This window comes from Nothoprocta perdicaria, unplaced genomic scaffold (genome assembly GCF_003342845.1).
Source record: "Nothoprocta perdicaria isolate Ctin4 unplaced genomic scaffold, notPer1 scaffold_236, whole genome shotgun sequence".
Classification (NCBI taxonomy): Eukaryota; Metazoa; Chordata; class Aves; order Tinamiformes; family Tinamidae; genus Nothoprocta; species Nothoprocta perdicaria.
In genome coordinates, this window is record NW_020455462.1 from 535,448 (window position 1) to 560,736 (window position 25,289).

Genomic DNA, 25,289 nt, shown 5'->3' on the forward strand with positions numbered 1-25,289 from the left:
AGTGTGAAGGAGGGGAGGAACACAAGGAGCAGGATACTTGTCCTGGTATTCAAGAGAGCAGCTTTTGCTTGTTCAGGGAATTAGTTGGCTGGGTCCCAGGTGAGGCTGACCTGAAAGTTAAAATGACCCGGGAGAGCTCATTGGTCTTCAAGTCAGCTTGAATTGGAATTGATGAGACACGTGAAGGGCAAGAAGATGGACTGTTGCAGGTGCTCTTGTAGCAGAAGTCAGACTGAGAGAGATGCCTGCTGCTGAATGGCACTTGGAAGTGTTTAAAAACTTTATGGGAAATAGCTGTGACCTGACTTTGAAGGTGACCCAGCTCTGAGCAGGGGATTGGACCAGATTATCTATACAGGTACATTACAAATTACATTTTTCATGATCCGTTATGCTTTGAGGTAGGATAAGTCTCTAACAGCTGAGGAGGAGAAGACCCTTTCTTCCTCGGTAATGTTTTGGCTCTTTCCACCTCATTAGAAATCTGGGATTTTGATGCCTTTCCTGAGCTCATTATATGAGACCAGTTTATGCTAACACCAGAACATGAGAATCACTGAGCTGTTTAATAGCCTCCGCAAGGACCTCAGTTGACTGAAAACTTCACACAGGTGACTGACGTTCCAGGTCAGTAATTACCATCTGCGTGATCACAGGTACTTCTGAAACATCATGAAAGGCAAAAACTGTGTTCAAGGAAAATCTAGATACATCTAATATATATGTGTGTGTTGATTTAAATGATAGCTAATTTTCTTTTGCGTCTTAAATCATCTTGCCACGGCCTCCAAGCAACAGGAAGGTGGGAGAACCTTTTTTGAGCTTAGTGCACCTAGTGTGAGACAGTCAAAACCTCACCTTTATAACCCTGGGTATTTATATTCTTCGCTATTTATTTGGCCAGTATCAGTTCTTGGTGCAATCCATTGAATTTCCCTTTTCGCASCAGGCTTGATTACTGTCTGAAGTTTCTAAGTTATGTGATTAAACTGATGCTTGGTTGTCTGACCACTCAGTGCAAAGTCGAGTTAACCGTTCCTAATCTTCTGCTTCAACAAATTTTCTCTAATGACTTTCATTTTAAGAAATGCTTTATCTTCTGTCACATTCAAGATTGATTCCTTGGTCCTGTGCTAGAAATGCTTACTAACCCCACTGTAAGCTTTGTTATAGTTTCCTGATTTTTTTTTTTAATTATTTTTATTTTTTATTTATTTTTTTTTAAACTTGTGTTGGTATCTTGGGCCTACAGAAGCCCTTAGAAGAAGGGTTTGTATCTGAGTCCTTGAATTTAAGCTCTTCAGGTCCAGTTTAAAAGTAGTAAGAGGCTTTGCTCAAAGTTCAGGATGCTCTAATACTTCTTCTCATTCTCTCCATTTCTTACCACATTGTTCTATGGATATTCCAGCTATTCTTTTACTTTTAATGAGTTCTCTTTAATTAGCTATATTCCTATTGTTTTAATGGGAGACTACTGACAATGTAAGAGACTATGTATCTTCAAATGTTGCTACTTATAAAAATAAATGAAGACAATCAGCATCTGGGGGATGGTTGAAAGAACTCTTCAATTATTCTTTTAATGAGACTGTATCATTATTATTTCATTTAGAAATTTATATTCACTAGTCTGATGTATTAGTTTTCCGAACATTAAGCTATAGAACTTTTGACTTCCAAACCTGATGAAACCAAGCTCTAAGCAATTGGATGCCAAGTTTTCAGCTCAAAAGTTGTAAGGGTAAATAGTCACATATCTCACGCTGACATAACAGAAATAGGGTAATCCCATAAAAGTTAATGTGTCAATTCACTTTGGGAAAATTCTGGTCAAAATGGTTTTAGTCAGTCCCTTTGTGACATAAATTTTAAATGTTTTGTTAGATGAGGGGCCTTTTGAGATTGTTTGGTCCTATATCCCCTGCTCAAGCTGAGTAGTTGTACCCAAATGTTCCTCCTTGCCATTCTTAAAGATACAAGTGACACTGGCTGTCTTTCAATCCTCAGGAACCTCTCCTGATCGCAAAGGTTGTTTCAAAGGAAAACAAGAGTGGCTTTGCAATGATGTTGGCCAGCTCCCTGAAGTGTGCCCCATCTTCCCCATATCTTCCTTCTGCTGCTGTTGTATTTGACATTACCCTTTGTGTCAATCCTAGGTGGGTTTTAGCTCTCCTAACCCCATCCCCACATGCTCAAGCCATATGTCTGTCTTTTCTGGGTCACCTGTTCCTGCTTCCACCTCGTCTATACTTCCATGTTATGTTTGAGTTTAGGTAGGAGTGCATCCATGTACATCCATGTGGGCCTTCTGCCCCCTTTCCTTGATTGACTTATAACTAGGGTGGATGACCATTCTTGAGCTTAGAGGAGACAAACATGCAGAGTCCAGGGCTCCACCATCTCATTGTTGCTTCAGTTAAGGCTACCTCTGACTTTTGTGTCTCTAACAATGTCTCCTTGAGTGCGAGTTATGTGGCCCATCAGAGTCCTCCTCATTAGCTCCTCCATCACCAGTGTTAGGAAGTTGTCATCACTGCCCTCCAGAAATTTCCTGGGTTGCTGGTGTCCTGCTTTGTTGGTCCTCCAGAAGATATCAGAGTGGTTAAAGCGCCCATAGGAACCAGGATCTGTGAACACAAAGCCTCCATTTGCCTGAAGAAGGTCTTGTCTACTTCTAATTCCTGACCAGGCAATACAGACACATGCTACAGTGGGCTGCCCAACTTTAAAATACTTTTCAGGATTTTTTTTCCTGTATAATAACTTTACTTGCAAAAGAAAGTAAATTATTTAAATAGTAGCACTGCAAATGTAAATCTAAAACACATGCCTGCTCGCATTCACTACACTGTAACATTAAATATAAGAACAAAGCAGTATGGTCACCTATGCAATAGCTGTAGCAAGTGTTTAATCATGATATGACACTTTTACCTCCCTCTCTGCCTCACTAAGTGCTTAACATCTGCTGTACATCAGATGGTTCACTCGCAGATGATGAGCACTCAGTGAGACAGATGCTAAGTGAAAAAAAGGGAGACAATTTAACAAGAAGTGTATGGGCAGTAAAATACCCATTACCTATTTTTCCCTCCATTTGGAGGTTTGAGTCCAGTATAAATCTATGAGAGAAGAACAGCAACTGCAGTTAGAGGCATCTTTAAAACGTCCTGCTGTTGATTTTTGGAGAATCGTCTCTAGTGAAGGACAGGTAGGACTCGGAGTGATTCTTCCTACACTGCAGTTCATGCCCAGAACGTTAATTGCTGCTAAATTGGGTGACAGTCTTGATGGGAATGTGCTCGTCTTCTGGGAGGTGGGATGAAGCCAGTGGCTGCACAGTCACCAGAAGGCCCGTGGCTGATGGATGGGGAGTTGGGGAGATTTACTGAACCTGACAGAAGTCCAAGTACTACTTGAACCCCAGCTCAAACAGCCACGCTTGATGTTACGTGACTTTGGCGAATGTCACGGGTACATGGGGGAGAGCCTCAATGACAGCTGCAGATCCCACTCGAGAACGTGATTAAACACAAGTAATGGAACGATTTTGAGTTCACACCTTACAGTTTCATAGCTGCTTCTCCCCCAGCCACTTATTTTGAGTTATTCTAAAGGTGTGAACGAGCTACATGGCCCATAGTGAAAACAACACAAACATGCCATGAGCTACAGGAGGAGTATAACACTACGCAGAGTGGACAGGAGAAAAAAAGAAGGGTGTCCAACTGAAGTGGTAGCTTAGTTGAAATGTCCCCATGAAAATTTTAAGTAAATACTGGCTCTCTGTGGAAAAATGCTCCCAGCACAGATGTGGATGATGCAGGGACTAGCTTGGTTTGAGGCTGCTGCATGCAGGTTGTTCAAGAGAACAGTGACTAGAAGCACCAGGACATCGATTTTGTGATGATATTCCTGGGATTCAAGACCACCTATGCTGACTCTGCAGTAATGTATAGAAGTAAAATATAAATTTCCCCCTATTAATCAAATCTCGGATCTTCTCGGATTCTAYGTGCCTTATGTCATCTTCCTGCAGCTCCTGGCACTTGCATTAAGTCTGATTCTCTATGCTTTAAAAGCAATAGAGCATGTCACTTTTAAGTTCCCTGGGTCTTAAGCCCATAGTTTAAATGGCATAGACTGGCCTYGTACCTCATAGAACAACACTGCTGTGAGTTACTTGACATTCCGGACTAAATGACATTTTAACATTAAAAAGCTGTTTTCTTCATTATTTAAATTAAGCTCATSAAACTAGCGAAGCCTGATAAGGGGCAGCTGCCAGCAAAGCTAGCATGACATGTTCTTATCATCTTAGGAGCAGACTCCTGCCATTGCTCTTATTGATTAAACAAAGCCCCATCTAATTTGGAGATCTTAAAGTTCCCCAAAGTCTCCCCTTGGTAAGTATAGCATTTAATGATGACCTTTATAATGCCTTAYTTATTTATTCACCACAGAAACAATTTAGAATTGTATCTCTGAGCAAATCTGTACATATGGGTGCTTTAACTCATTCAAAATGCATAGGGCTTGTTGAGTTTGCTGGATTGTGTTGCATTTAGCCTTTCAGAGGATCTCTACAGTTTTATATTGCTAAGATTTCCAATTTCCACCGTTTTGGGGTTTGAACTAAACTAGTATTTGTACTGGCTTTATTCTCATGACAAAAACTTCTTTTTTTTCCCCTTCTCCCCAGCCTTTCCCTAGCCAAGTCATGACCGAAACTTCTTAAGATCCTCACCAGTGCTTGACGCAATTATAATCCTAATGACCGTTTTACTASAGTGAAATCAAACTGTCTTTTGTAGTAGCTGCTATTTATTTAAACAGCTTCAAATCAGAGATAAACTTTGAAAGCTTTTACTGGATAGTGATCCCTAGCGCAGCAGGGACAAGGGGGCTAAGGGCCAAATGAAATAACAGTGTCAAAAGCAGAATAAAAGAGCAGTTATAGGTGTTGAGAAAATGAGTGTCATGTACAGAAGGAAGGGAGATGCTACTAAAAATAATAATAAAGAGCTATATAATCTCTATTCTTTTTAAAACAATTCAGCTGTTATGGATTTGTATGAGTGTTTAAAGTGGTAGATCATTTTAAAGAGAATGAATTGAAGAGAATGAAAAAAGTGAAAATGAATATGCTAGACATACGTGCATCATCTTGGGCCACCTATTAYTTCAGTGGGCCTTTCCAGGTGTGTGTCAAATTACAATTATAAAGCAAAAAAACTGTAGTCAAGACTGGGAACAGGCTGCTCAAGGAAGAAGTGGTGAACTCCCTGGCAGCGTTCAAGAAATGTGTAGAGGAGGGACTTGGGGACGTGGTTTAGCAGGCATGGTGGTGATGGGTTTACAGCTGGACTTGAGGATCCTGAAGGTCTTTTCCWACCACAATGAATCTGTGAACTTATTTAGGTACTTCAGTGCCACCAATTTGATCCATCTYCTTAAGATCTTAGAAAAATAACGAACAAACTGGTGGTGAGATTAGCATCTTTTTCCTCAATTGAGCAAACCAAAGAGGTAGCATAAAACTTGCCAAGGTGGAAGTGGGAACAAGCCTCCCTCCCTGCACCTGGATTCATTGACAGCAGATTGGTGTTGATGTGGCTTGAGCAGCCACAGCTGGGGGCTCTTGGCTCCACCTCCATCCACCCACAGCACAGAGGTAGAGATGAACGAAGGAATGGGAAACAGTTGGTCAAAGGGTCGAGGGTCTTGCAGAAGGCAAGTACTGAGTAATGACCTACAGAAAGAAGCGAGCCTCGTGCTCCTAGGCCCACTCACAATTATCTTCTTTTTCCTCACCACTCTGTTTGGATTATAGATGCTGGGACCTCYATATGTTACTGTAATATTAATGGCAGTAACATGTCATTTGTTTCCATTGTGTGGCATCAAAATCACTGCACTGAAGCCAGGATCACCCAGTGAAGAGTGATGATTTTAATTAAAGAATGAAGAACTCAGGTCTGTATTCACAGCTTGTTTTTTGCTATTTAAAAAAAAAATAATAGGTAAAATCAGACTCCAACCTCAGTGCGCCTTTTTTTACTTCATTTTATRTTAGTACTAAAAATAACTGAGAATAATTAAATTTTGATCATAATCTCAAAGTTTTAGACACAAGGTCTTTATGGGCAGACAGGTTCTTCTTCAGGAGAATATAACCTTGATATAATACATAATAAATATACATACTTGGATTATAATAAAAAAATCTTCTTAAATGACCTCTTTAGTGAAACTAGCATGTTGCTCCTGAAAAGAATTAATTTAAGAGTCTTGTCTTGTATAGGGACTTTTTAAAAGTTAATATTAATAACCCAAACCAGATTGGAGCCAACTATATTTCTTTGCAGGGGGRAAAAATCCACTAATGAATGTATTCTTCTGACAAGTGAAAATATGTGGATAACATYTCGTAGCTGACAACAGCACATGCCTTAAAACGTTTTTAGCCTTCTTAACGCAGTTATTTTTAATAGCACTATAATATCATTGGATGTGTGGGATACCAAAGCCTTTATTATTAATAAAGTCTCCAGGAGGCTTTGGGTTTATATATGTGAAAAGCCCRTGCTGTCCCTTAAAACTGTAGTTATAATTTTGAATTTCTGGTGGGGAAAGATAGATGCTAAGAGATCCTGCTGAAGTRGATGAGCTTAAAAAATAAAGAAATTCTAAGGAAAAGCTCTACTCTGCCCTCACTTTGTAGTGAATTAAATGATCCTCCTCTTCTTGGCAGTGCTCAGCAAACATGATTTTCCTTTCTCTTGCATTTGTGGTTAAAAAATGACCCATGACTTCATGAAGAACAAGCATGAAGACACCTGGCATTGACATTATCAGAAAGCAGAAGAGAGTTCAACTCCACAGCTTCCAGACTTGCTTGATTGAAACTCTGTTAGAAATCGCATGCCAAGCTAAAGGTTGTTTAAAATATTAAAAAAAGAATGCCATCATCCGCTTGCAAACTGCAGCATGTTGCATGCGGTCTGTATTTATTCAAATATAACTTGATTTAATTCTTCTAAAGCTCTCCAGCAGCTTCCACGGTCTGCTGTTAGTTTCTATGGAAACCATTTCAATGATTATTATATTTTTTTTATAGGACTGAATTTTTGCTTGGACCGCCTGCCCATGTATGGCTGCTTAAACCCTTGCAAGAAATACCTGCACCACACTCCGCTCCAGAAATAAGGGAGGTRTTAGGCACTAGAAGACCACCTAATTTTCCAAGCAGTCAGGTAAGATGGGTCCAAAAGCTTGCAGAATTAAGGCATTATCTCTAGTGTATCCTTCTTCTTCCAGCAGGCTTTGGGTGGCAACTGCTTTTTGAATTAGATTGAGGACTTTTACAAAGTGCATGGTTTAAAAAAAATAATAAACAGGCTCTGATAGCCACCTTGCATCCACACAAAGTGAAATGTATGGATGGTTCAAGTAAAAAAAGAAAAAAAATTAAATTGGAGGTGGGGATAATTACTTGGGAAAAAATTATTTCCATTTTCCTCTCTCTCTCAAACTTAGTCTATTCCTTCTGAGGTGCAGTCAATTCTAGAGCTTCTTTTTTATTCATCTTAAAAGTGCTCTGTTTGTATGAGCTGGCACTACTTCTGCTTTCCATGGACYACTCCATTAAATATCAAAAAAAATCTGCAGAGAGACAGAACTAACGCTCCAATTTTCCGCAGCATTGCCAGGCAGCAACTCCGTTCCCTTGCGGAGCCGAGTTTATCACTTATATTTTCTTTTGTTCCCTAATTCCCACGTAAATGTTTGGGCAACTTAAAAGTTCTGCTCTGYGCTTTGCACGCTGCAAAAGATAACAGGAAAAATCAAAAATCTCTCTGCAAGGATGATGCTGATAATGAGCAGGATGCTCAAAGGGAAAGGAAGAAACATCCGACGGATTTTCTGCTCCATAAATAATTTGAAAGGTGAGAGTTTTAGATGGGGAAAAGAATTAAATGAAAAGCATCATGATGTTGGAGCACAGAGGGGCTCTCCAGTAGGCACAAATCTAGTTAGGAGGCGGGATCCTTGGAAGGGGAAAAGCAGTGCCGGAGTGGTCATGGCTCTGGGACTTCACAGAATTCCAGGATGGTTGAGGTTGGAAGGGACCTCTAGAGATCACCTAGTCCAGCCCCCTGCTCTAGCAGGGACACCCAGAGCATGTGGTGTCCAGTTGGGTTTGGAGACCTCCAGAGAAGGAGACTCCACAGCCTCCCTGGGCAGCCTGTTYCAGGGYTCTGGCACCCTCACAGTAAAGTTCTTCCTCRCATGCAGCTGGAACTYGCTGTGTTTCAACTTACACYCATTGCCCTTGTCCTATCCCTGGCCACCACTGACTTGTAACCGTTTCATTTATCTCATTTGTGCTGCGAAACCAGCCTCGTTGTCCCACTYGCCTCTTTGCGAGCGGTGCCTTTGGGCCAAGCTCAGCCTGCCAGGCTGAGCCCTTGGAGGARGGCACGTTCCTTGAGGAGAATCCCRTTTTCACGGTCGGTTAGGGACGCTTCTCCRAGCGCCGCGCCAGGAACCGAGCAACTGGAATGGAAACTATTGTTTAGACGGGTCTTTTCAAGCATAAGAGCCCAGAGAGCTTTTTAACTGGAGAACACAACTTTGGTTAATACGTGCTTGGTTGGTACATCGTGCAGGGAGTTGTTGCTGCTGAGGTTAATAACTCGGCGTTACTCCTGATTATTACCAGGAAAAGTGGTAAAAAATCAGCTGTTCTTCCTGATTTCTTTCTGACTCGCCAAAATATTTCTTACTAAACTTAAGCTTCTCCTAGCAGGGCCCATGCTTGGAAGCTCTTGCAGAAGCCACCCAGCAGGAATATATAAAAATTATTAACAACCATGGGCAGTGTTTTGCTGCACACAGTTGTTGCCTGTAACCAGGCAAAGAAATGCAGCAACCTAAGACATGGGATTTACTTGTAAATAGCTGGAAAAAAAAAAAAGAAAAAGAGTTGATTTACTGCAGAAAAATGCAATATTAGAATTAGGCTTAATGTTCTTCATCTACTGACAGCTTATTTTGTCTGTAAGAAATTAAAAATGATTACAAGAAAGTAGTATCTGAGCCCATGTCAACAGCAGGTTCCAGCCTTTAACAATGTACTGAGGAACAAACAGTTCAGAAATGTGTATTTAACATTATTATTCTGTTAAATGAAGAAAAGGAGGGGAAAAAAAGTTAAAATTCAGCTAGGGGAGGTTTATTTGTGTAAATGAATTTCAGGAAGTTTTGATTTCTTCTATTAATTTCCTTTGTGTCTGTATCTGAAAGCTGCCAGGCTGTTCTGCTGCAGATTGGTACAATTGYTGCTGCAGAAATCAGCCCACATCCGTTTCACCACGGACAGATGAAGTTAATGAAAAGAAAGAGCTAATATTAATGAGGAAATTATACTGTATCTCCTTCCCCATAACAGGAAGAGGAATGAGGGAGAATCTGAGTAATAAGAGGTATCTTTCCCTGTCAATCAGGTGATCAAATATAATMAAAGCTTTTAACCAAGGAAAATACCACATTATTTAAAAAAAAAAAAAAAGAGAGCTTCATTTGGGCAATCAGTAAAATAAAGGAGTTTATCAATTGGTATCTTCTGCACTGACCCAAACTGGGTATGTTTTATGTGCTGCTATTGTCACCCCTTGCCTTATTGAAGAGTGTTTTATGCAGAGTCCTCCAGAATCTCCTCCTTGAAGGGTGAGTTAGACTAAGCAGAAGACTTCCTTCCATTAGACCATGGGAGCTGTTAAGACTCCAATCATCTTTTAACTATTGAGAAGGGCTATACTCCAATAATCTGCTTTTATGGGAGTTTGGAAGATGAATATGAAATAACATAATCCCCAGCTGTGCTATTATGGGTAGCACCATCCCATTAATCACAATCACCTTTACTTTGCTGCTTAAAAGTGTGGTTCACCACTCGGGTACCTCGATAGTAGCAGWAACTGCATTTTAAAAGCTACCTCCCCAAGAAATTAGGCACTCAATCTTTTCCTCTGCTCCAGTGGAAATGCTAATTCAGCAGCGTGCTGGTATCAGGGGTGTAGATCCACCTAGAACTCTAGGCACTTGCTTACTTTCAAAGCGCTAGTCACATTAAGGATTAAGTTCAGGTATTATTTTTATTTGCAGATTATCTGAAATCCTTTCTTTTGCTTCAGGATTCTGGGATACAAATAGCAATAATATATCATTGCAAGGAAAGGTGTTATTAGATTGTTTAGAGATGTAAAGACTGAATASATGCATAATAACTTTTTATATTGAAAACATGCAGAATGAATATACAGAATGCAGAATGACCTAGCACTAAACTGCAGTTGCCCTTAAAAGAAGGCAAAATCTTATTCATGTCCGTGGGGGATTGCAGATGTAAGAGTTGAAACACCTGGAAATACTCAGAACCGCTCACGTCYTTCCTACCGCGGGCAGCACTGAGGAATTCTGATCAAGCAGCCGAGTCCCAATCAAAAAAGGAATATGTATAAAGGTCAAAAGGAGAGGAAATTGTGGGAACTGGTTATTTTTCATCTAATGGTTACTGTGAGCTCTAGTTTGATACTTGCTGGTCAAGGCAAGAGCAAAGATCAGAAATGGTTGAAAACTGGGAACACTGAATCCATGTGAAACCCTCTTAGGGGRTAGTCCCAAGATCCCACAAAGCCACCAGACTTGGAAAAGCCACCGCTGCAAGTCAGGACAGTTTTATAAAATTCCTGGAGGAGGTAGGTGTAAACTCCTGATTTTTTTTTTTTTTTTTAAGCAGAATTTTAGAATTTTATTTTTAACTTGTGTGTGCAACAGATTTTCATTTGACAGCTGGGAAGGAGTTTTTTAGTTTTTTGCAGAGATTGCCARATTTTTGCAAAGCTTCCTATTCATCTCACTTATCACATTTCCACCAAYGTCTCTGCACGACTATCAATTTCCACGTCCCGAGGTGTGTATTTGGTTTCACTGGGTATCCTCTGGTCTGTGGTGAGGGACTGTTGCACACAAATATTGCAAGATGTAAATGCATTGCTGCTGCTGTTTGCCATYAAGGGTAGGCCTTGGAACTCAAAATGAGGTAGAAATTACAGGAATTGCACATATGCAAAAAGCCCAGAACTTCTGTTTTACCTCCACTCTGAAGTGGAAAACATATAGTRAATGCTCTTGCAAACTTTGACAATGGAATAGGCTAAAGGAGGGGGGGCTTGGTAAAATACAGTTGAGTGATTGGATCAGTATACAGTCCCACAGGCTGTAAGGCCTGCAAGGTCATCTACTTTGGAGCTGCATGGCTCCATTCATGTGCGTTTATCTATGGAGCTCTATAACCAGATGACTGTCTGCTATTCAGCAAGGAAGAAAAAAAAAAAAAAGAAGAAAAAAATGGACGAAACTGGCTCTGGAATCATTATTTGCCAAGATTCGCAGGTGCCTCTTGTAGAAGTCTTCTTTATAGTGGTTCAGTCCTCTCCACCAGGACACTGGTCTCTATTCAGCATGGAGAAATGTTGCCTTTCACAGACAGAGGCTCTATTTTTATCTTTGAAGTTGATCCAATCCCAAGTTGCCGGCACGCTTAGAAGCACAGATGCCGATATTTTGTATAGACTTCCTCTTAAATATTCATGCCTGGAAACCTGTTCGTCCAATTCCACCATTCAGAGCTGAGGACCCTGACTTTTCCAAATCTCTCCTCATCTCTTAATCCTTGAGGAAAATGTGGCCCCATCCGGCACATCCCAAGGCAGATGCATGTAGAGAAGGATTCTGCACATGCAGCAGATGGTTGGCTCCAAAATGAAAAAATCACCTAATATTGAACAACTTCAGACTGGTGGCAAGACCCATTGAGCTGTGGACTGGACTTAAACCAGTACTGTTTTCTGCAGATACTATAGTGAGGAAGCAGTCTACACAGATGGTAAGCTTTCAACTTACATTAAAAAAATCATCTGTTATTGTCCCTATGTATATATATTTTTTCCAAATTAAGGCAACATTGTCCAAAAAGGTATGAAATATTTTATGCAGTGCTTCAAGGGCATGATGGCTGTTGGGTTCTTTTAAGATCAACTGGAGACTCTGCCTAATTCTATCTGAGAAACAGTTTCTAAATTTTGAGAAAAATAATAGTAATAATAGTAGTAGTTATAATAATAAATATAGGTAATGACCCTGATTTCAAGTTGTATTGCAATTCTCATACTTTTAAATAAGGGAGTAAGGATTTAGAGAGAAAAATGAACTCAGCCTAAGAAGGATTGAGGGAGATTTTAGGGGTCAGTTATTCAGGAGAGAATCTATTTTTATTTTTTACTTTTTTAAACCCTAGCTCTTTCTAAATACAAAGACATACACTAGACTTCTAACAAGTGCAACAAATCCTGACTTTTGCTCTGCTTTTGTGAACTGAGCAGAGACTGGTTTGAACATGTGATAGTATTCTTCTTCTCACATGGGCAGAATTTATCTAAGTATCTGTATAAGCAAGAATCCAAAGAAAAGAAGGACTGAAAAATACTTACGTTTTTAACTAAAGCCTATAGAAGATCACTTTTATGGCAGACATGCTACTTTTAACACTGGGGCAAGATTTGAGACTTGCTGCAGAGAGTTTCTTTATTACTGCTTGAGTTTTGAACGCACAAATTTAGAAATCCATTCATTCTTGAAAAACAAGCCAAGAAAAGGTGCTTGTGGCTAAACTATAGGTTAAATCAAAATTGCTCCTTGAGTTACATGAGGTCTTTACTCAATACTCATCAACTGTGGTTCCGTTGTGGGTTTCTGGAAAACTAATGATACTATGACTAGGATAATTTCCTGGCAAATGAACTGGAATCRGTGCCTTCTGCAGCTATTTTGTCTCATCTGCTATTTGAGGGATTTTTTTAATGTTTGAGGTCAATTTTAGACTATGCAGCTGACTATATGTCTTTAATCTGCCTCGGACTTCAACAAGCACAGAAGGGGGCAAACGGACAAGATGTCCCCTTGCCTTCTAGCCTGGGATCTGAGACCGAGACCAGGCAATGCCACAGTGTGATATCTCTGTTATCTGCTCTCCTGAATTGAGACTTTCCTGTGAAAACCCTCTCTGCCATCTCCTTCGTGGGAGGATTGACGGTCAAGATGACACAGACATCTGATTATTTGGCTTTTTCATCTGTGTATATTCCGTTTGAGGATATGGAGACTACTGTATAGCTTTGAGGCACTGGTCAAACTGTAAATGTGGAGGAAGAAAACCTGATAGAGAAACCTTGCTTTCATTTTCATAGTTGTTTTAAGGCCATGATCTGCTTTGCTTGCTGATGAACTACAACTTCATTTCCTTTACCTCAGCCTGAAGCTTTTCTGTTCCCTAAAAAAAGACTGTCAAATAGATTTTTTTTTTTCTTTTTTAAATAAAAGGAATTCTATTGATAGCACTGTGTATTATGGTCATTCTCGGTGGTATTTTATGGTGCCTTTCCAAAATAATACAAATATCTGGAAATAGCGGGGAAAACATCCCCAAGTGCTGCCATCTACCACAAAAGAGTAAGCAAAGAAGTRTTGATAATAAAGAAAAAATACGTTTTGCTTTCCTTTGTTTTCCAGAATTATACGAAACAGATCAGTTCTGAGGACGCGATTTTTAATTCTCATGGCATTTGCCTGGCACCCCACTTGGTGTGTGAATCGGATAATGAGYTCTTTGGACTATCAACATGCATGGTACCATCTGTCACTGAATCGTCTGCTTTTTGTTTGGTAAGTGGTTGTAGGAGCAAATGTTGCTACTCCAGGTGAGGACAACTTGGTCAGCCTCTGTAAGGCTGGTAGAGTGGACTTCTGCATCACCCCAAGCATGTGAAGTTTTAAAAGTCTAATATTCCCCAGAGTAAGAGATGATAATCTGATGCCTATTTAGTACCTGGAGTATCTTTTTGAGATGCTAAAAGATCCACGTTATAAATAGTTAGAATAGGACCATTTTTTTTCTCTGCAGGTATTATCTCACAGCAGGCATGGCATGAGATAATCCTTCGTCCTTTTCTTTTTGTTTTCTTGATTGCAAAAAAAKGAATCAATAACACTTTTGTTTTCCCTAGTCTTCCCTGCCATAAATGAATCTACTTTTAAGAGTATCCATAGCAATTGTGCGCAAACTATATTCTTACRTAGTTTGATTTCAGAGAACTTGGACATCTCCCATCTCTTCCTACTGCTTCAATATTCTTCTTATTTCATCTTTTTTATTATTCTATTCTCATGAACAGTGAATAAGAAAATATGGAGAAAATATTAGGCCAAAAATGTCCATATTTTTGGGGGGAGGGGGGCTAATAAAAGATATTGCAGTTAATAAAGGGGGAAGAGTGACAAACTTTAGAAGACATGTAAAAATAGCCTTTAACAGTAAATTTGAACTGATTTCTTGTTTTTCCCCACTTGCAGAAGGAGATAGTAACAAATGGCTGGTGTTGATGAATTTTATCTATAGTTATATCTGTCCATGTGGGCCAGATAGGAAATTTGTTCTCATAACTGTCATTTGGAAGAATGTAAGAGAAGACAGAATTGGTATAGTCTGCATGTTAACCTCAGAGCATCATTAAAAAACAATAACAAAAGAATAGAAACAAGAGAATATGAGTGATCCATAGTCAGACTTGAAGTGTTTTTTACATCTGTTTTTCAAAATGAAAAAATTGGRAATTCCACCATCCATGGGACTGAAGCTATCCAATTTTCAAATTAATCCGAAGACAAGGATATAATGTGTCTTTAGCTAAGATGACCTGAGGCAAAATCCTTAGAAGACTAAATTCTAGCGTTTAATGTCCCCTTGAAGCTCTAATACTTCTCTTTCTGCGTGAGCTATTAGAGCATATGACTTGACACAGGTGGGAAATAGAAGACACTTGGAAGTCTGTATCTATGTCAATGCATATATCACAGGGGTTTGACTTGCTTAATTGAGAAGATTTTCTGATTCATGAAAAAAGRAGGAAAACAGGCTAGAAAAGCCTCCTCTCAGAGCTTTGACAGACATGACCTGACAAGCAGCGACCTCGCTGTCAATGCAAGGCATCAGAGCAGTGAAGGGTTTTGCCTGGAACATGGACATGCATGGCAATATTCCTCCCCTGCCYTCAACGTCGACCTTCACCTTCCCTTCCGTGCTGCAGGCACGTCCAGGCTTTCCTTGTGCTTTGCATTAATGCTGCCCTTCCCACGGGGAGGCACATTCCAGCTTCCAACAGCACAGACCATTCTCCAGTGCTRGAGAACGAACGTCAAGGAGCTTCTTGCCCATTTTTAGGTCTCCTTCCTCTCACTTAATAGCTGATGGATTATAAAAGACGTGCCTGCTTGGTAGATTTTATGCTATTCTGAATCAGATAAAGTGTTGTTCAAATGTCTTCTCATTCTGGAGGTGAAATCTGGACTTGGGAGCAGCCTGGAGTGKAGGACACGCCAAGATCCATGCAATGACTGTGTCCTCAGCTAGCCTCAAGTTCAACTTGTCGGGTTATTGTTGTTAGGACCATCATAGATGTATATGTGGGGACCATCTAGAAAGGATCTAGGCCGTCATGTCATGTCATGAACACAAAGGCAGATGCACATCAGCCCAAAAGCAAACAGAAGCTGCCAAGCCTAGGGAAATGTGCCAAGATGTCCACATGTCAGGTAGTTAAATTTTAAACCTTGTGAGTCCCCACAGTGTTGGCTCTGGTGCTGTCCCTGCAAGTAATTCATGTAGCTCGGCAATGAATATAGCTTGAATTTGCCCTGAGGGAAGGTCCTTTACAGCAGTGTGGTCACAATCAAAACCAGAAGGCCAAGAGCAAATCCCTCAGTACCCTGGATCTCCACTGAGGAGCAAATGGGCCAAATGATGTTCCATTCTTTTTTGATACTGTGTATATGTGTGGTGTGTGGGTACATATATTTATATATATGTATGTATGTGCATGTATACATGTAAAATTTTATTTCAACTTGCCTCTTTTATTGTCTTTATATTTTCAGGCTCCAGTACTAACTGCACCAACTGCATTGCCAAATTTGTCTGGAGGACAAATGGAAGCTTGGGCATTAGGATTGAAGACATGAAGGAATCTGGAAAAGATGTTAGTAGAACTGTAGAATGAAGGTAAGGTGGATACTGTTTGGTGAAAGTAAAGAGAAATTAGAGCCTGGCTCTCCTCTTCTTCAAACTAGAACTGTAGAGAGGAAATTTGTCTTCCAAAAGAGTTTGGGGTTTCTGTTCCTAGGGCCCTGCTGCCCATAGAGAAGAACTTGCAAGAAAGAGATGGACACTGAAACTCTCATTGTGTCCATCCATCTTCCTTGAACCATCTTCTGCCTTTGCACTTCTGGATGCTGCCACCTTGGGGCTGTTGCCCAAGATACTGAGGTCTGAAAGCCCATCAAGAGTACTTAGCTGTAACTCCTTTCAGATGCTGCCTAAGAAATGAGCTTTAATTTGGTCCCCTGAAGTTGTATTACACCTTGTTCGGCAAGCAGCTATACTCAAATCTGATGACTTAAATCTGACTCAAATCTAAAGCATTAACTAGCATTAGAGTATTCTTGCCCTGGCAAATAGCCTGTACTTTAAAAGGGCAAAGCATTAGCAGAGGAGAGGTGGCTGCAGTCCACAAGGCAGGCATGGAAACGGGCATCCAGAAGGCATCGAGCTGAAGTTGCTCTGTTCTAATGTTGCTGTTAATCAAAAAGCTCAAAAGTGGAGCTATGAGGTGGCTGGAGCCTCTCTGAGGGTGTAATAAAATGTTGCAACATGAGAAAAACCAAAATTCCTGGAGAGAAAACTTATAATGATGACAGACACTGAGAAAAGTCTGCTCTTAAGTACATATGGCTAGTGACATATGTGTGAAAACACACCTATACCCGAGAGTTTATTTTAGTTTTGCTATCAGACTYGTTATTTGCAAGYAAGCCTAACATATTTTGATGTCTGTCACGTTAGCTTTAAATAACTCTAATCTCCAGTCCAATTAAAGGTATCACCTCAAAGTGGATTATTCGATTTCCTTTGAGGAAAGCCAGCGACTTATTATTCAGTTTTGCAAAGCAGCCGCCACCAAACTGACCTTCATTTTTATCTCCCACCCTTTCATCTGCTCGCCTGCCTTTCGGGCAGCACGCAGCGTTCAGCCGGGCACCTGGCACTGAGAACAAATCAAAGTTGCTGCTTCAGGAGGGCCCTTTAGTCACATTTACCACCTTGGTTTTAAGTCCCACATGCAGCAGCCCAGACCATTCAAAATGACCTGCAATCTTGGGGCATTTTTCTTTGTTCATTCTTCAARCAATTTTTATTTAGATGCGTGGCTGTGATGCGTTGTATATTAAAAAGGWGTGTTATTTCCTAAAAAACAAAGAACAGATGCTGCTTTTTTTAATAGCTCTTGTTAAGGAGCACCGTATACTTCAGTCCCAGTCCATGCAAGGGAACTTTTGCTTCTTTATCCTCTCTTACTACAATTGAATTTTCATCTAGACTCRCTGGTTTCCCTCATTCCTGCAGTCTGCAAGGTGAGGTGCAGTTGGATGTTCTTTTCCTTACATCCAGTGCCACAGATGTGGCCTGGAAAAGATCATCYTAGAAAATGAATCAGCTTTCTTAAATCTGTTTTTCTGTGTGTGGATCTCAGAGGAGACTAAGGTGCAAGCGCCTTCACTGATGTGATTTTATTGTATTTAAGTCCTGTTGCCCCCTTTGTCCAACCTGGGCTTTTTGCTCAGTAAAATTCATGAAAAAAAGAAAGAGAAAAGGGTAAAAAATGCAAATGTGCAGCTCTTCTTCCTTTTACAACTATCCATAGGAAGCTCCATAGATATTTCTGTCCTCAAAAAACAGAATTATTTCTACAAATCCTACAYCTGGTGCAGCTGTCCACCGGCCCAGTGTTTTTCCTAGGGAATTCTGTTAGGAAGGGACTGGCATGGTTGAAACATCAGGCTGGTAGGAAGGGATTTCTCTTTGCAGAAAAGATTTATTGGCTACAATGCTTTTAAAACTCTTTAAATATTATAGTTTGTATTTGTTTTCTGCTTACAGTCAGATGCTTGAGAAAGTCTGTGGCCTGCCTAGACTTTATATATATATAAACGCAGACTTGTATATATATGTATATGTGCGCACGTGTGTGTGTGTGTGTGTGTGTATATATATATATACATATATATATATATACATATATATATACATATATATATACACACACACACACGTGTGTGTGTAACACAGGCTTGCTCTGATATCCACTTTTCTTTTCTGCTTTGTCATGTGGCCCGAAGCGCCTTAGCCACTTGCCATAAACTGTATGGTAATATTAGACATTCAGTCCTTTGAAAAGTTCAAATCCTGACACTTTCATTGAGATTGCATGCTTTTGTGTGCAAATGCGCTACATGACTTTTAAAATTAAAATTCTTATTTACTTGAATGGTTTGTTATTCCTCAGTCGCGCTTCGCTGCCGCCGATTTCCATTTTGTTAAAGCGCCAAGGAAGACGTAATTTATTCCACCAGTTTATTGCTGTGTTCACATTGTGTTTCTCTTTCTTAATATTTTGTTTAGGCCTTCATTCAGTCACCAACTGTGCTGCTTAAATTTGGCCTCGGCTGACGCCTTTTCATTACCAAGTGATTTAAATTGCATGCAGATGCAGCTTGTACGGAGAGCAGACCCGTCCTGCACCAAGTCAAATGGATAACGTCAGCCAAGGAAACAATCTGCRTGGTGCAGAAAAAGGAGGAAACTAAGTGCCTAAGCCATCACTTTGTAAGGAATGAGCTGAAGATGCTCCCCACGTTCAAGGTAACTCAGCGTTTGGGCATTAAATCCATATATAGGAAATCATAGCCGTACTTGCAGGACAATATACAGCAAGGTGCAGGCTCTTTCTCCTCCATCACAATTTATATATATAATTTATATTTATATATGTATTTTAACTCTTTAGCTTTATATATATATATATATATAATATATGTATTTTAACTCTTTAGCAGTGGTCTCGTGGTTTTCTCATTTTTGTTAATCAGATTTTAATACTCTTCAGTAGTTTTGACCAGAGGAAAAGGATTTTTCTCATTTGATGGGCAAAACCCCAACCATATCCAGCTCTTCCTTTCTTGCTCATCCCCTGCTTGTCTGTGTGGCCACTAGTACCAAAGAATAAGGCTTAAATCTTTAGCTGATTTATTAATACCAGGATCACTGCCCATTGGAAAGACACCTTGAGCCAATATATGGGATATTAGCCAATATGCTTTGCAGATCCCACAGTGTCAGAGAACTCATTTGCTGGCTAATTTTTGTTCCCCACAAACAGCTTACTAAAAAAGATGAGGAAAAATTAGTATTGAGAGCTCAGGCTTTGTCTTTTTTTTTTTTTTTTCCCCTCTTTATTACCAGCAGTGAAAAGCTCTATCATTTTGTTGCTGCTACATGCAACAAGGCAACAGATTATCCATAGGGATTTCTGTGTTTCTTGCTGCTTTTGCATTTTTGGTCCATCATTTCTTTGGAAAACAGACAGCCAGTAAATATTTCCCTGCTTACAGAAAGTCTATTGAGAAATTCAGGTGACTTTTTAAAGTTGTGCTGAACACCGCTGTAACACTTTATTATTAAAATCTACGGACTTTTGATGTATCTTGGCACAATTTGACTTTTGGGGAAGGGAAGAATAGGCCGTTTCATGTCCGTGAAAGAAAGCTGAAAATCTGGGAAGAACATCTGGATCGTGAAAAGATTTGCAGCGAACCGAAGAAAATAAAAATAGGGATCCTGTTCCCATCCCCAGTGTGTRCTGAAGTGCTGCAGTAAATAAGACATTGTTCTGAGCGCTAGGGTGAACTGAAAGAAAACTATTTGTTCATTCTTCTAGTTGAACAATATAAACTGTGTTTAAGAAGGAGATGTGGGGATGTAGTTTCTTTAACTTGCAAGTTGATACAGATTTTTCTACTAAGGATAAGGATGCTAGGCGAGCATTCAGTGCCATTTTGGTTCAAGGATTAGGAAAGTATTAAATGTAATTTATTCCTATGACTATTAAGTGGCTTGGATCCCCTCTCTGGGAAATCTGGAAGRATTCCCAGGCAATTCTGCTTGGCTGTTTAATTGAGCCCCCATTCTAAAAAGGCAGCGGTTATTTGTTTTGTGTTCAGTGACAAACTTCCGAGGCCAGAGAAAAGAGACAGGTAGTTTCAGTAACAAATTATAACCTTGTCTGCGTATAGGAGCTCCTTGAGGKGTGACAGCACCATTCCTGACAGCCCACATGGACAAATCCCTGTAACATCCCATCTCACAGGAAGCTTTCCTGAATTCCAGTCAACTTTTGGATACTGTCACCCCTGTCTCCTAAAAAACTCTCAGTTTTAACTGTTCCCTTGAAAAATCCTGTCTGTAGAACTAGTGACTTGTGAGATACAGTGCAAGATTAGCACGTGTTGGGCTCACTGCCAACACCATGGCCCTTGCTAYAAAATGAATCTTAGGTTCTTTAATTCTATCTGAGCAGAAAAGTGCCACTAAATGCAACCGACAGCAGCATTTCTCTCTCTAATAACACTATAAGGATCTCTTTCCATAATAAAATTCCCCCCGGTTCTCAACAGCAGGGCCCGAGCACTGACCCAAACGAGTGTAGAAATCTAGAATTTAGAAACTAGCAGATCACAAAGCAGAATGGGATGTATGAAAAGCAAAGCAGGAAAGACTATATCCTTCTAATGGAGAAAGTGCCAAAATTCACAGTGCCTTAGCTTGTAACAGCAAAGCTGGAGGAAAGGCAGATTAAAGTACTCCTGGCACTTGTGGAATGCTCAACCTAAATTAGGTTTCCTTAAAGTCTGCAGAAATACCTGCTAAATTCAAGAGTGCCCGGATTGAACCCCTGAGATCACAAGAAAATCTTCACAATCATAGGCATTTCTACACAAAACAAATTCAAAGCACAATCAACAGCAATCACGTTATGTTAACAGAGACACAACGAGCTGCTTTGCAGGATCGCTCTGTTTCGAGGCAGGGCGAAAACTCTTCTCTTTCCTAAGGCATCTTTTCAAATTTAATTCGGATCTGACAAGTGCGACAAGCAATCAATAGCATGTTGTATATACTGTATAATGACCTGGAAAGTTCTTAAAATAGCCACGCTTGCTTCCAAATAGGTACTCAGTATTCTGCATGCAGCTAATTGGCACGTGGCCGTTGGCCAAGCTCCKCAGAAAATACAATTCTGCAAAAGAGGGGCAGACTAAGCAAGGCTTGAGTGTAAATGCTCATGCTGCATCTGAGTTGCTGCTCGTAATCCACCATGAGGCATAAATCAGGTCTTGTTTTAATCTTTCCCAACCCATTTAAGAWACCATGAGCAGAACAGCCCTGAAGACTGTGGTGATATAACTACAACAAGTGTAGAGTGCTCTACACAGCCTATATACGCTGCATATGACCCCATYTATGCCCTGAAGGCTTCCACAGCCTTCCTTACCTCTGCCTTGGCATGCGGATGAGCGGTTGTTTGTGGCATCTCTTGCTGAGGCCGAAGAGCTTGTGGACAATCTTCTGCGCCTTGAGGAAGAGCTGCCTCATGCTGGTCTCTAGCTGCTCGTAGCGCCGCTGGAAGTTGGAGTCCATAGTCCACAAATGCATGACGGCCGACGTGTTGAGGAAGTAGTTCATGGGCAGCCTCTTCATAAACAATTTGAATTCATCTGAAAAAAAAGTMAAAATTTAGGAAGCTTGAAGTGTGGAGCAGTTATTGTCACAGAAAAACAACCCCAACCTTCTAATCTGATCATTTGTGAACTTGACWTTTTTTTTTAAATTGGGTTTTCTGATTGTTTTTAAGTACAAAGATGACTACATTGTCAATGGTCATATTAGAGTAAAAACAACAAAAGGACATGTTGTGAGCAAATTTAGAGTAAATATAACGAATGGCATTATGTCTCACCTTGAGACAAGAAAGACGAAACAAGAAGCAGGGTAACTCAGCAGTGTCTCCTCCGTCTGTCCTCCCTCCCACCCATCTCTTCCTCTCAGCGTGTTCCTCAACGTGCCTCAGCCACCAGCTCGGCTTTCTCAGCTGCCAGATGCTCCTTTTGGGAAGGCTGCACTTCAGTGAATGCAGTGAGCTCGCTGCCTTCAAACTAGAGCCAGACGTAATATTTACATTACTCCARTTTTGAGTGATTGTTGGAGGTGGTGGCTTGGGAAAAGTGTCTACTGCCGTGGATGAATATCTGGTGTTCAGCAAATCAGATAGCATAGCCATTATATTCATAACCTCTTTATTTTCTTTTTAAAGGAACATTTTATAGGAAAAACAGGTGCTGGGGCAGGTGTTGAGAAGAAAGATCTTTCTTAAATGAGCCTCATSCCAACCTGCTGGACGTGGGGCCATGAGCAGATAGAGCAGTGCAATTTTGGCATTTTCATTGTTGGGTTGGAAGAAAGGCACGGAGTAAAAGGTAAGGAACAAACATTATTTATTTACTAAAATGGCTTCAATAATTCATGTGGGAGATCCTGGGTGATGTGTTGCTGTTTCCTCTCTGCGTGTTCACCTTCTGTGGTGCCTCCATCAAGGCAGAGCCTAGGCGCAAATGAGATGCTGGAAGAAAGGAGCTGCCTGCTCACTTTGGAATGTATTGGGAAACCCAGTTCTCACCCTTGGCTTTTTTCCCCTTCCCCTGGTCTTGTCCAAGCTGTGTTACCCCCTGTCCAAAAGGAGTAAGCATCTGTCCCTCCTGCTGTGCCTTCAAAATTTGAATCTCTAAGGGTTTCACAAATTCTGGGTTCCCAGATGACCAACTCGGAGTCTTTGTGGTGGTTTGGGAGACCAGGCTCCCTTTTTCTCCCCCTTACAGAGTGACAAAGTGACAGCGACTCCACGGTCCCACCCCGGGACCTTGAGGAAGGGGCAGGCTCCCAGGCTTGGCCTTCCCACCCCAAAGAGCACGTTTTAAAGCTTAACAAACCAGCTGTTAAAAAAGAAGAAGGGAAAGGCAAATAGGGGTAACTGAGCTGTCAAAACATGCCCCTTGGCAAAGCTCAGCACTGCATTTGGTTACATCCCTCAAGCTCTGCTGCCTCCAGAGGAGCTGCTGAAATACCCAGGGAGGGCCACGGCCACAAGTCACATTCTTGGGCACCTTCTTAAACCACTGCCTTCTCATTTACCTTCTGTGACACATATTTACTTAAAATCTGTTTCATTACGGGGGGGGGGGGGRGGAATATGCCATAATGTGCCTTTTCAGTTTTCATATTGTTATAATAACTTAAGGAACATTTTCTTCTTGCTCTCCTCTGCACACTGGCAAAAAGCTCAGCAGCAGACAGCTAATCAGCTGCAGTATTTAGACTGCAGTGGAGGAGGGTTTACACGGTTTTACTTGCAGTGCAAAAAGACATTTCCAAGAAGAAAATGATGCTTTTTTTTTTTCCCCCTTCTCTACATAATAGACATCGACTTTGTCCCTGGATCGGAATGAACACGCTAATGAGCACCACGGAGCAGGTAAAACAGGCAGAGATAAAATGAGCACAGTTACATAGTGCCTTCTGAGAAAAAAAAAAAAAAGAAAAAGATAATGTCCTCATATCTTAAGCAGACACATTTCATGATCTGTGAAGCTACAACATGAACTCCTACCATTTGGAGGTGATTAACCTATTACATTTGAATCAACATATCAGCCCAGCCCTTCCCAAGGATCAAGTGCTCGGGTCAGAAAAACTGATGTTCCTGAAACGTGTTTGATGCCAGGTATGATGCAGGATTTCAGCACTTCTTAATTTCAGATTGACCCCTCTTAGGTGCACATGCAGAGCAATTTTTCATATTGTCTACTAATGTTGTGAAGGAAAAAGTGCAAAATAAATTTGCTTCATCAGGCAATGCATAGAGTTTACTTAACTTTTTCTAGATGGCCATACCCTGTTTTSTTTTCAGTGTTAATGGTGACTAGTGAATGACATGGCAAACCGTGATTCAGKGGTAATGAGTCACCATAAACGGTGACAACAGAGTCAAAACTCATTGCTGACACCAGATGAATATTAGACATATTTATGGTGTAACAAATACCTAGGGCTACCTAACGTGTAGCTTGGTGGGGTACTTGCCATCAGAGCAGACCATGATGTGGGCTGAGCTAGCAAAAACCAGACTAATGCAAACAATTTCATCGGAAGGTCTGAGAACTCCCTGTTTTAAGGGAAAGAAGGTGCTCTGCATACTGGAGGAGAAGAGGACCCCTGTGTCCTCTCTTCCTAGTGCTATAGATCTTCTTTATATTTGCAACTACCAGCCCTGCATATTTATCACACATTACAGTGATCATTTCAGGAGTGAKTGAGTGCTTTGGGGAGCTTTTCTGAACCATTCAAAGTGCTAGGCAATAGCTTATGTCCCAAAATCTATCTATCTGAGAGGATGTTAGGAAGTGTTTTAGAAGTCAGCAGACTTCTGCCACCTTAGAAATCCAATGCTCGGGGCTGATAATGGTACCACAGGCTAAAAATCTGGATTGTTGGAATGGAATACGGCAATACTATAACACATCTCCCAATACTAGACACTATATGTGAAGGTTGGGAATAGTGTCTGGCTCCTGTATACTTATATGTTATGTTTATTATATTATTTTACATATTTGTTTTTCTGTTGATATGGCATTATGGCTGAACAGAGTGACAGTGCATGTAGACATAGGAAGAAAGTTTAGGAAAAAAAAAAGTTTCACATCAAAGAAAAATGCAAAAAAAGTCAGCTATCACCTCAGYCTTTAGAACTGAGCACAGCTGGAGAGCTGACCTTCTGTTAACTTCTATATTGTCCTTTAATTTCATCGCAAAATCTGCTATTCTACATAAAATGAAATAATCTTACAACAGCAATCCTGTTTTCTAGGGAGTTAGTTCCAGCRTAATGTTTTAGTAATGCTCGTTCCTGTCTTGTCTAATTGTGGATTTCATCACCTAACTTAAACCGAAATTTTGTTTTTAAACCAATCTTGAAATGTGTCAAAAAAAAAAAAAAAAGAAAAGACTTAGGAAAAATAGTCTGACAGTAAGTGAAAAACTATTTTCCCTGGAGAGCTTAAGAATCCCTTATAAATTGAAACATGAATCCATATTGACAAGAGGCTCATACATAAGATAGGTATTTTGTAAAATGAATAAGAATATAGACTATAGCTGTTTG

At 40.4% G+C, this 25,289-nt stretch overlaps 1 protein-coding gene and 1 long non-coding RNA gene across 4 annotated transcripts in view; one reads left to right on the forward strand and one right to left on the reverse strand.

Annotated features, from left to right (window-relative positions):
• The window catches only part of BRINP3 (BMP/retinoic acid inducible neural specific 3), a 139,133-nt gene that overhangs the window by 5,372 nt on the left and 108,472 nt on the right, over nt 1-25,289 (reverse strand). Inside the window, exon 6 of the mRNA XM_026039665.1 lies at nt 21,567-21,789. Within this exon, the coding sequence (XP_025895450.1) occupies nt 21,567-21,789 (223 nt within the window). The remainder of the gene's footprint in view (nt 1-21,566; nt 21,790-25,289) is intronic.
• On the forward strand, nt 167-22,507 carry LOC112947552. Of its 3 annotated transcripts, XR_003249430.1 has the most exons (7): nt 167-358; nt 481-627; nt 7,121-7,256; nt 13,636-13,788; nt 16,057-16,180; nt 18,638-18,877; nt 22,386-22,507. It is a non-coding gene; the product is annotated as an uncharacterized LOC112947552 (long non-coding RNA). The 3 variants fall into 3 exon arrangements; XR_003249431.1 differs by lacking the exon at nt 481-627; XR_003249429.1 differs by lacking the exons at nt 167-358; nt 481-627 and adding an exon at nt 5,859-5,976.